This window comes from Hibiscus syriacus, unplaced genomic scaffold (genome assembly GCF_006381635.1).
Source record: "Hibiscus syriacus cultivar Baekdansim isolate YM2019G1 unplaced genomic scaffold, ASM638163v2 tig00109926_pilon, whole genome shotgun sequence".
NCBI lineage: Eukaryota > Viridiplantae > Streptophyta > Magnoliopsida > Malvales > Malvaceae > Hibiscus > Hibiscus syriacus.
In genome coordinates, this window is record NW_024062532.1 from 226,283 (window position 1) to 238,625 (window position 12,343).

At 35.3% G+C, this 12,343-nt stretch overlaps 1 protein-coding gene across 1 annotated transcript; it reads right to left on the bottom strand.

Annotated features, from left to right (window-relative positions):
- Nucleotides 1–1,166: 1,166 nt before the first annotated feature.
- LOC120210606 (nucleobase-ascorbate transporter 6-like) lies at nt 1,167–6,636 on the bottom strand. Its single transcript, XM_039209300.1, has 14 exons — nt 6,330–6,636; nt 5,263–5,360; nt 4,967–5,143; nt 4,471–4,571; nt 4,245–4,320; nt 4,086–4,145; nt 3,765–3,949; nt 3,203–3,299; nt 2,620–2,706; nt 2,274–2,332; nt 2,083–2,174; nt 1,912–1,989; nt 1,653–1,813; nt 1,167–1,536 (listed from the first exon to the last, which is right to left on the bottom strand). Exons 1-14 carry the CDS (start codon nt 6,433–6,435, stop codon nt 1,321–1,323), a joined length of 1,593 nt encoding a protein of 530 aa, XP_039065231.1. The 5' UTR covers nt 6,436–6,636; the 3' UTR covers nt 1,167–1,320.
- Nucleotides 6,637–12,343: the final 5,707 nt, after the last annotated feature.

Here is a 12,343-nt window from a genome sequence, read left to right on the forward strand (position 1 = left end):
TACGTGAAAAAACTTATAAATATGAATAGAGTATATCAGTGGCAAACACATAGCCACATCCTGCACGAGTCCAAATATCATAGCATGTCATTCACAAATCTCAAAACTGAAATATAATTATCATTTTTTGTAGGAAATATGAAAAAAGATGCCTGAGCAGAGTTGCAATATTGAAGCACCCATCAACTTGATTGCTCTTTCTGCACTTTTAACTTCTTCCTGTTAAAATGCACCACATGCTAAAAAGTGATTGGTAGTTTACATTTTCAGGAAATACAAAGAATAAATAACCGGAGATCTATAATTAAGAGAATTTTCGATATATAAAATAACAACAGGTTCATTAAAACTAAATCTCTTTCACAGATCAAGTTGACTGGAGAAATGATCGTCTACAAGGTTATAGAGAGAGAATCAAGCCCCAAATGGGATAAGTTAAAAGACAAACAGCTCACAACTAAATGTTAGAACTTCAAATTTTGGATTCCTTTTGCAACGCACCGTTGCTGTTCAAGCGCAGAGGAGATGGACCAAGGTTTTCAGTGTGCTGAAGTGGTTCTTCATTAATAGAAAAGTTAAAGAAAAATTTCAAGGTCTTCAGATATAGCCCATGGACTGTCGTATTTCTACTGAGTCCATTGTTGTGGATTTCAGAAAATGCAACCCTGTATCATATCAATTAAACTGCTTTATATATAGCGGGAGAGATCCATTTCTAATAGTGTCATGTATATATATATATATATATATATATTGGAAATGGATTAATTTACACAAGTTTATGCCTCTGTAAGCCTTTGATATTTTAACAATCCAGTTCTTCGATTTCATATATGTCAAATTTTACATCCCTAAAATTTTTATACATTTTAAAATATTTTAAAACTTATAATATAAATTTTCAAGTTCGCATATTCCTGACAATGATGCTGATTATGCCATCAGATTGCCTTTAAATGTCAAAAGCTACACCGAAGATAATCCAAAACAATGTGTGCAAGCGAGGCAGTGCAGGAACTATTCATGAATGGAACAAGAAGGAATAAATCAGAGGTATTAGAACTTGCTTCATTGTACTTGAAATCCACATATCTCCGTCGGATTTACAGCAGAAATTAAACAAACCAATTCAATACATGTTCCAAGGCCAGGGATAATAAAGAGGTGATAAAGGGAAACACTACGTCATACTGGCTATTGCATGTTGTAATACAATTAACATGGTAGGGTCGCAATCACTGGTTGATAATAAGAGGTGATCTACAATTTGGACATAAATATTTGATACCGTCACCTTTTTAACTCTCTTGCCTCGAATGATCACACGGATGGGAAATATTTGTTCAGGTTGAAGGGCAGGGAATAAAACTCTTCACTCCTCGAATCGCCCTTGAACGTCCTGAACTTGTCCCACCAATGCTTACCTCTGTCCTTCCTAATCGCGCCGTCCTTATGCAATGTGTTATCAAGAAAATATGCCACGCAACCCGCCACAAATGCTTCCGATGAGAATGGCACATTTACAATGTCGTTGAACTGTATATGGCATGCATAAAACCCTTGTCAATAAGTCCGCCACAGTTCACTGTAAAATTATTGTAACAGTAGGTTGTTCAAGATTAAAAGGTTCAAAAGAGATTTAGCATAAATACCCATCTTGCGCCTGTGTGAACAGGGCCATAGCCATTGATTGCAGTATACTCGTTGAAGTACTGTGGCACAGATAAGCCCATAAAAACAGAGAAACCTAATATGAACTTTGTTCGGAAGCTGTTCAGGTTGCAGAATTGAAGAAAACTAAGTCCTCCAGCACCTGCAGAAACACGAGGAATTAAAACACTGATACTAGAAAGTGCTTCTCATAAATCATAGAATGTGTATCCTTGTAAACAGCCGAAATCAGACTCGTACCAACATAAGCAAAGAATAGGCAGTACAAAGCAGCAATAATGGGTGCTGGAATTGAAGCAAATACCGCTCCGAACTTTCCTGCACGTTAATTATAAAAAAAAAATCAACTAAATATGAAAACAAAATGCACAAGTGCTAAATAGGGAAATTTATCCTAAATCTGCAAATTACCAAGAATGGAGAAGAAAATCATAAATCCAGCTGAGATTTGGACAACCCTTCGGCTGCCAACACGTGTCAAGGCTAAAAGACCAGCATTCTCTCTGTAACAAGACCAAAGTTAATATGCGAATTCTGTTTTTTTTCATTAAATAAACAGTAAATAGAGGGTACAACAATAAAGTCTATAGTAAAAGCCTTACACGGATACCGAGGATCCATTGGAAGTTCCAAACAACCCAGAGATCAAAATTGCAACTCCCTAAAGCATGCAAAAAAAAAAACAAGTTACTTTGCAAACGATAAGAATGCAATATTAACATGAAACTGAAGTTTCAGTAAACTGATATGAAACTTCCAGATGTCAAATGGAAATGCAGGGTCCTCTCTCCTGTTATCATGGAATTGAAGAAATCTCAGGCATTATGTTAGCAGTGGGGCAATTCCATGTTATCATAGAATACAAGACGGCCAATTTAACAAGTAATCTTAATCGTACAAAATTTCTTGAAATCATATAGGCATATGCAACAAGCTTTATCAAATTACCTGCCAACCAACACCACGGCTAATAATAGATGGTGGCATTGGAGTTGCGCTAGCATATCTTGACACTGCAATAAAAGCCCCAGTAGACTGGTCAAGACATTGAACAGGAAAAGGTTAGTAACTTGAATTATCGAATAACACTGCAGTTAACTATCAATTCCCTAAGTTGCTTTGATGCATGTTTAAGCAGAGATATATGTGATACTTTTAACACTACGGATAAAAAACACGAAAGAAAACTTGGAGCCAGTTCATAGAGGAGTTCAAATAAAAAACAGTGCAAGTGAGCCGATAAGAAATGACATAAAAGGAAAAAGATACCAATAATAAAAGCATCTTGTGTATTCGAACTAGGATATGAGCACCTTATAAGGGTATATCTCTCCATAACCAATTTCAAAAATTGCCACAGGCACGGGTGTCGGATATAAGTACTTCAGGAAAAATGAAGGGCCAGAGCAACACAAACAACAAAAATTGTGATAATGGACACTCCATTCAGACTTTTAGTTTACAAAAATCAAAGTAGAAAGAAAACATTTGAAAAGTTAATGAATTTCATTCGTAACAGAAGAAAACACACCTCCACAAGAGCAACAAAAGAAGCCATCATCATGGCAAAGGCTTCACCAGCATCAAACGAAGGTGCTCCCCATTGAAAGGGATAAGGAACTCTAATCCTGCACATTGCTAATTCTTGTAAGAAGTTATAACTATTCCATTCTTGACAAATGATATCACATTATAGTGAAAAGATATCTTTAAGTTCGATATCAAACATGAGTCCAAAAGATTCATTTTATAGTACTGGTTAACCTGTGAAGCAAACCCAGGACCAAAACTGTTCCACAATTCTAAACCAATTACAAATTAATATTTCATAGAATGCAAATAGGCTTGGAATTACTACATCCAAAACTTCATCCTACATATACCAATATAGATAACAAGCAGAATTTTCCTAGAGATGAAACACGTATATACCAGTCTTGCAAACCAGTTTGCACATAATTTAAAACGGGTGAACTTAACCATTCAATTGAAGTGTACCTCATACCAAAACCATGTAATAGGTTATATTATGCATGATATACCAATTGAAAACATGATGGAGCAACTGCACAAAGGATTCTGCATAAACTCACCATGGAGCAGCATCTATTAGACCAGCACGGTCGGTACGGCAGCTTATTTGCGTCCTTGGTGCTTTACCGTTATATGCACCACCAACGGTGAGTAAATGAGCATAAATCCAAACAATCACCACTGAAAATATGACGGCAAAACGATCAAACAGGTGTCTCCCAGACTTTATCACATGAGGCATGTACTGCAAGTAAACAGACAAATGATGAGTATTTTGATAAATAAAAAGTGATAGTTTTGAAGTCGACTGAAATCAATAGTCACAAACATGCAAGACTGTAACTATAAAATGGATAACAGCATGTCCCAAAAATTAGTACCTGTGAAACAAATACTACAAGAATCAACTGAGGCAATCCAATCTCCACACATTTGGCAACCTATTAATGGAAATAATAGTTAAAATACATAGTGATGATGATCTAATACCATGTTAGTCTATCCATTCACATAGTGTATCATATGAAGCATAGACTTACCCCAGGAAACCCGAACTCATAAAGCCCAAAACCAACTAGGGAGACCAAAGGAACAACCGAAAGTGGACTTAAGAACCTGATAAATGGAAAAATAGAACATGTATAATTGGAATAACTAAGAACGTTGCACTACAATATTTTACTATGTTCTTGATATACGAAAGCTAACTTTCATGTGAATCAGCATCAAGCTTTCCCTGAAATATTTAAACACTAAGCAACGAACCTAGTAACATTACGCCAAAGGCCACTGAAGCCAAGTACAATCTGAAGAGTTGAAGCAACAATGAGGGAACCTTGAATTGCCCGCATTATCCTCTTAAATCTCTGAAAGGTATCAAAACACACAATATTAAACAAACCGAGAAACGCCAATATGCAGAATGTTGGTATTCAAACTGGAAAACTTAGTTACTTCTTTGACTGTATTATTTACTTTTGAAGCAATAAACTAAAAAAATTAATCTAGAATACGGTACCTTCTAATGAGAAGAGTTTGTAAACTCCTATTAAGAAAACAAGGCATACATTTTAAACATCTTTATGCTATTCTTTCAATAGAATGTCGAAGAGTGAAGAAACATGGTATCGCATTAGTAACATTCAAGCAGGATAAAAACAGCTTAACTTATTAGAGTGCTTGCTTCTCCAAATTTAAAGCAACTTTGGCAATTCCAAACACACATCACCCATATAGAAAAATGGAGTTTAGATCACAAAACCTCAATAGGATCTGAAGTATCACTGAACCGACCAGCAAGGATAATAGAGATTGTTGTTGGGACAAAGGTATAAGACGCTCCAATCACAGCAGGCAATCTAGACCCAAACAGTGACTGCAACAATGTGTTCAAACCAGCTACAAAGAGTAAAGTCTGGACCACCTTTGCTTTCTCCTCCTATAGAGGTCATTGCAATAACATGATTGAAAAAATAATGCCCAGGCAAATTACCATAGTAATCAAAGTAAGTAACTATTATTGATACTTCAAATTTGATCAATTTTCAGAAGCCTTACATTTCCACCTCCCATCTGAGGAACAAGAGAACTGGGAATGATCACTGTCGTGCCAAGCATCACAAGATAATGTTGAAAACCAAGAAGGATCGCTTCGGCTGCATCAAATACCAGACCAAAATGACAAGAGAATAATTGCAATTGTTCCCTACCAGCCAACAAACGCCAACGATAACAGTAGTTAATCACATAATAGCGAAATGAAGGCATATCAACAATAGGAATCTAATGTCTTCAACCCACATCAAGGAAAAAACATAAGAATTCCTAAAATGTTCATAGTAGAAAGAGAAGACCCCCAGAGAAAATGAACACGATGAGGATTGAGGATGAAAAAAATGGTTGAAGATAAGTAGAAAGGAACAGAAGGTAGAAGGAAATGCTAAACTAAATTGAACCAAAAGAGAAGCAAACTGCACAGAAAACTTGGTCTCGGGTTAACTCCAACCAAATCAATAATCATACGACTAGAATAGTAGAATCATCATCCTCAGTTGCCAAAAGATGCATACACAAACATTGTTTTCAAAAAAATAGTAATATCCATATAAAATAATACACATACATAATACTCCTCATTCAATAAAATAAACACAAACATTAGTAGATTAGTTATCAAAAACAAATATGTTTTCTTTTCTTTCCCCCATGGGAATTAGAATAAAAAAGAAATAAAAAAAAAGGTCCTTCTATTTTCCTGCAGAAGAGTGGATTTTCACATTTCCAAAAAGGGGTATCTCAGCCGAAAGAATAACCCAAAAAAGCTACTTTCAGCTGAAAAAGAAATAGAGAAGTATAAATCCATAAAAACAATGACTAATATCAAAATATACCTAAAACATTCCCTGGGAATCACAAGAATCACACTGTAAACGAACCAAAAATCCATCTAAAATATTCCCTGAGATTCACAAGCATCACTGTAAAGGAACAAAAAATCTACCTGGATTCACAAGAATCATACTGTAGACAACCAATGAACTGAACACAAGAGTGGAAATCTAAGCTGTCAAAACTGAGGAGAAAAAATAGAACATAAACAGAAGAGCAGAGTAGAAGAAACTCACGCCATGGAGGTGGACTTGTAATACAATAAGAAATGTTGGGCAACTGCTCTTTCGGTGGATGTGGCTGTGGCTCATCTGCTTTCGCTGGAGCTCCTCCTCCTGCCATGATCTATCTCCTTCTTTCACTCTCCTTCTCTCTATTAAAAAAAATCCTCAAATTTTTAAAATCAGTAAGAGTGAACTAGTAAATCTGAGAACTACCCAGATCCCAAATCCTGAAGAAAGTAAGAAAACAACAAGAAGCTTGAGAAAAAGAAGGGGAAACAGGATGATGCATAAGACCCAAAGAGTGTGCAGATACTAACATGGAGCTAAAAAGAGAAAGCAAAAAACAAAAGAAAAATATGATAAAATCTTAACTTGAGATTTCTTCCAAGACAAGAGAAAAGATAAAATGTTGGAAACAAGAAGGTGTTACTAATTGCATCACCAAAATAATGAGCAAGAAAAAGAAGGGTTTTTACAGAAAGAAAGAACCTTTTTGACAAACTCCAAAGCAAAATCAAGTGAAAAGGGCATTAAAGTCGATAATAAATCATGTTACCACATACCCACCCATAAAATTTTCCAGCAGAAAATAGGAGAGAGAAATCAAACAACAACAACAACCATCACCCAGTTTCAAAAAAAGAAACTAAAATTCAGAAAAATAAAGCAAGTTAAGATCGAATTGAATGATAAAAGAGGGTGTCAACTTACTCTGTACTCTAAGCTTTCCTACTCTTTTATTTATTTTTCTCCTCACTTTTCCTTTATAATGTATGAAGCAGAAACCTTTTTTTCTTTTCTGGAAACTACGGTTTCTTAATAACACATTGAAGAGCAGAACAAGTTGAATTAGCTTATAATACTCATAACACAACATCATTTTGTTGAAGATTTATTTTTGTTACTCTTATAATTAAAGCACAAGAATAGTAGAAACTTCGTTGAAATTGTATATACCGACAAGATAAAAAGAGTAGAGAAATCCTGGCAATATCAATCAACTGCCACCTTGTTTTTTTATTAACCTACACTGTTTTTTCACTAAAATGATAGGATTGGCCTCAGAAAGTTGGCAACCATGTCCATGTTAGCATGTTTTGAGGAGTAAAGATGAATATTTGATCGAATTGAACCGAATTAAAATATTTTAAATTATTTTAATTAATAAAGATTTAATTTTTTTAATCTCACTCACTCATGAAATTGAGTAGCCTAAACAGTCAAATGTTTGAAGGGCGTGGGTAGTTTGGGAAATTAGGAGGAGATCACATGGGGGAGGCGGTAGCTTGGAGGAATTAGGGTTGCCCTAAAATCAAGGGTCAATGGAACAAAAAGAGAGACTTTTTTTTTAGGGAACAGTCAAAGAGAGGGACAACTTGGTTAGGCTTGGGTTGGTTGGCCCCAATGGTAAAAATGTGGCTTAATAAATATTTTTTTATTAATCTGAAAGAAATACAAGACAATATCTATTTAGATATAATATTTAACTATTTGATGCTAAATGTTCACTCTGATTTTTTTATACTTAAATTTAAAACCTTAAAAAATAATAATAATTCTTTTACTACTGAAATTAATTAATTTGTATCTTAATGATTATAATTAATTGTTAATAATAATCCCTTAGTTGAAGGGAGTTTGAGTCCATATCCATAGGTGCACAGGGAAAGTAGAACATAGACTTTAATACCGCCGCCTGCCAGGTGTGGTTGATTCGTCAGTCGAACCGTAACCTCAAAAAGCAAAGTGAATTATTAGATAATTCGAGTAATAAAAGAAGCGTTATTTTTTAATAATTCGAGTAATAAAAAACTGTTGTTTTTGGGATTATAATGTCGAAAATAGTTAAAAATTATTTTTAAACAAAGAATACTATTATCTTGTACATATCCCACGTTAATCAAACAAAAAAATCAAACACCTATTTATATAAATGTATATGTTCATCATGAACATCATAATCGTGTCCCCTGTTCAGGTTCCTAAGTCCACACTGCTAGAAGGTCTTTGGCCTTCCACTCCGTCTTCCGCCGCTGTAGAGGAAAGCCGTTCGATTTTTCCCTTTGCTCTTCGAGTTTGAGTATAATCAGTTTGATCATCAGCGGTGCCGGTCTCTCTCTTGCTCCTACATAACGACACTTGATCCAGGAAGAATTTCAGGTTTCGTCTCCTTTGACTTTAGTTCCGGGCAAGCTCATCACCCACTTGCATACTTTCTTCGTCTTCTTCACATGGGGGATCCATGCCATTAGCGTAGTACTAAATTGAAGCGGAGTAACATTTGGTTGTATCATAACGTTTTTCAAGGTCGCGTGCAGACTGAACTTCTGGTTCATGACTGTTCATCTCTTCCACGACCACATTTTCAACCAGTGTCGGATCTACATTGGTGTTAGGGTGAAGTTATCAAATATGTGCTTATAATTGAAACTGATGGCTTAATTATGAATATTTTACCATAGAAAAGCATGATAGCTTGATGAACGTATAAACATGAAGGAAACTTAAGGTTGAAGATGACAAAGATTTTTCTCTCTTCAAATGATGGTGTCCTGAGATTGATTCAAATTTGAATGATTTTTCCAAAGATAATGACATGAAGTGATTACAGGAGCCTTAACCATGTGACAATCACACACCATGTTTGAATCTTGAAGGGAACCCTTAAAGAAAAAAAAAACTTATTGTTATTACGGTAATTAAATTTGTTATTGAAATATAATTTAATACTATGTTTTGTTACTCTCTTTAAAAGTTATAAGTTCGAGCAGTTGCATATGAGGATGTGTGTATTGTCGATAGGTTGAGAAAATTTTGAATAGACGGTCCCTCGACTATAAGACGTTATTTTGTTGAGTCTTCGGACTATTAAAAGTTATAAAATGGTTCTCTAACTATAGGATGTTATGTATTAGTCCCTCAACTATTAAAATTTTCAAAATGGTGACCTTACTATTCATATATTCCAAGTTCGCTCTTTTTCATTAAAAAATTGGCGGCCGTTTGAGTTGGATGTTAACTTGCTGACTAAGATATAATATAACAACATTTTAATGATGTCTACTGGCATCGTTATGCTTTCAAGTACTGACTCAACAACATAATGTTTTAAGCATTGACTCGACGATATAATATAAACGGAAAGTCGATTTATAAAATACAGCTCAATCAATTTTGATATTAGATTCTAGAGTCAATTATGCGTTTAGTACTTACATTATCAGTTTTGGTCCGTTCTACAACCTATACTTTCATTTTTTTCTTTCAAAACCATACATAATGTTTAATTTTCATTTCATTGTAGTACCCCAACGTTAAAGATAATATCCCATAATAGAGAGATTATTTGTGTAATTTACCCTAGAAGCAATGAATGCCCATTAGTGCAAGTAATTATTTTTTCTCAGAAAACAATCAAATTACAATAACAATAATGAAGATCATTATTTAGCATTGATTTATGTCATGGTTACAGGATGAAGCATGCCATGATTACAAGATTGGATTTGTTTTGTGGTTGGTCTCAGTCAATCAACCATATACATTATATAAAATCATGGAAGGTGGGAGGAATTGATTGGATATTTGAACCAACAAAAGCATTAATATTTTTTAATCAGTGGATGAAAACAAAACTATGGTAAGACGTTGAAACTCAAGCCAATGGCAGCGATTCATCGTTTTCCGATGATGAAATACTCAACTATTCGAATAATCAACATAAAACATAATAAATTTGTGATAATCTGAGTTCGACTTATTAAATAGAGAAAATAACCTCAGTGACCAAAACTCCCATATAATATACGATTTTAACCAATTTTTTCCGAATTTGCCAAAATGACCAACAAAATCGCAATGCGATCGCTAATTCGCAACGCGATCTCCATTATCGCAAATTCGTGTTGCATTTCGCGTTGCGATAGTTGGAAATCGTGTTGCGATGGTATACAGTGTCGTTGCGGTTTTCCCAATTCGCAATGCGAATAAGTAAATCGCAACGCGAATTGGGAAAATCGCAATGCGATACTGACTATCGCAATGCGATAATACAAAATCGTAACGAGATACTGACTTTCGCAACGCGATTCTGACTTTCGCAACGCGATTTACATAGTGCCATTCGTATTAACGCGTATTTTTTTTTCAAATTCCAAACACGAATTTTTTCTTAATAAATCGGAAACTGAACCGTCCACAGTAATCGCAACTCATAACCTCAAACCCAAAATCACAACACTCAGTCCCATCTCCATCTCTCACTCTCTACGGCGAAATCCGTCCCCATCTCCGAAGATTTCCGTTCCCATCGCCGGCGAAATCCCTCACAACCATTCACAGTCAAAAATCCCTCACAATCATTCAGAAATGGAAAATCAACTTCCGAGGGTTAGTTTTTTTATTTTTATTTTGAAATTTTTGCATTATTTTAGGTTTTTCATATTGAGATTGATGATAAGTTTACTGGTAATTTCAATAATAGATTAATCATTTCACTTAGATTTCTTATTAAATTCATTCGATTGCTGCCAATACTGCTAAACTGTTTAGCCTGTGAAGTTAGTATTTGTCTTTGTTTTGTCTTTTGGTTGAAGTAATGCAGAAGAAGAATAGTTTTGAGAATGAAAATTGCAACGCGGAAATAACTATCGCAACGAGAGAATCGCAACGCGAAATAAAAAACGCAACGCGAAACAAAAATCGCATTGCGATTTTCATTTCGCGTTGCGATTTTCATTTCGCGTTGCGATTTTTATTTCGCGGTTGCGATTTTCATTTCGCGTTGCGATTGTCTGGTCGCGATGTCATTTCGCGTTGTGATTCTCTCGTTGCGATTCTCTCGTTGCGATAGTCATTTCCGCGTTGCGATTCTCATTATCTCGTTGCGATTTTCATTTCAACCAAAAGACAAAAACAGTGTTGCAAATTTTAGTTTCAAGAATAAACTACTATTTATGTTTATTGTTTTGTTTTTGGTATATCTTGACAGTGTAGTTTTTGGTATATCTAACTTGGTATGTTTATTGTTTTTTTGTAGAAATTTTTTTCGGCTTCATTGACATTAAGGAATAAAGTTAGCCTAGCCACTACAATTGCTTCGAAGCTTTCACCTGCACAAAGAAAATTGTTTGAAGAAACCTGCTTCGGGCCATGGCTGAGAGTACAGCATCCGGGTGGAGATGCTAGTTTGACCCATTTGTGGCTTCAGACCATGACTAGCGATCTACCCGACAGTATACAACGTGGTGAGGATGAGATATGGTTTCATTTTCCACTGGCGTATACTTGTTTTGGGCGGAAGGAGTTCTGTTTAATCACTGGTCTACGATTCGGACACGATGATGTAGGCCGGTACACTCGTCATATCACCCGCCCATCATGGTTATCCAGGGTTTTTCCTGATGAGTCAATAGAGAAGCCGAACTTACACGTCGACGACATGAAGAAATTGTTTAATAAGAAAGATGGTTTTACTCGGATGAATGACGTCGATGTTGTCCGAGTATGCCTTCTACTACTTTTGTATACCGGCTTTTTAGGCAGAGAGGCCAGACAACCTATTCCTCAGGAGCTAATATTATTGGTAGAGGACCTAAATGCATGAAATCTGTTTCCGTGGGGTTCGTATATATGGAAAGCTACCTGGACTAAGTTGTCGTCTGCCTTTGATGACCGCAAAAGTTTGCGGGGCGATGGGTCGAAATACACTTTGTCAGGCTTTGTTTGGGCCTTTAAGGTAAGAATTTCTATATAATGTTTTCAAAATTATAATTAATTATTTAACAATTACTAATGTTTGTTATTATATTGTTTGTAGATTTGGATATTCGAGGCCTTTCCCGCCATGAAGACATATGCAATAAAAGCTTCAAATGATATTCCCAGGGCTATTTCCTGGAAGAGGAAACGTCTGTTGGATTGGGAAGACTTAATACCATATGCGACAATAAATAATGTAAGTTAACACAAATACTATCATATATAAACAAGTTATTAATAGTAGACGTTTAACTTTGTTTGAGTTT

Coding starts and splice junctions, on each gene's coding strand:
- LOC120210606 (XM_039209300.1), bottom strand. CDS start 6,435: ATGGCAGGAGGAGGAGCTCCAGCGAAAGCAGATGAGCCACAGCCACAT. Junction 5,361..6,329: donor TACAAGTCCACCTCCATGGC/GTGAGTTTCTTC, acceptor TATTTGATGCAG/CCGAAGCGATCCTTCTTGGT. Junction 2,333..2,619: donor GCCGTGGTGTTGGTTGGCAG/GTAATTTGATAA, acceptor TGCATGCTTTAG/GGAGTTGCAATTTTGATCTC.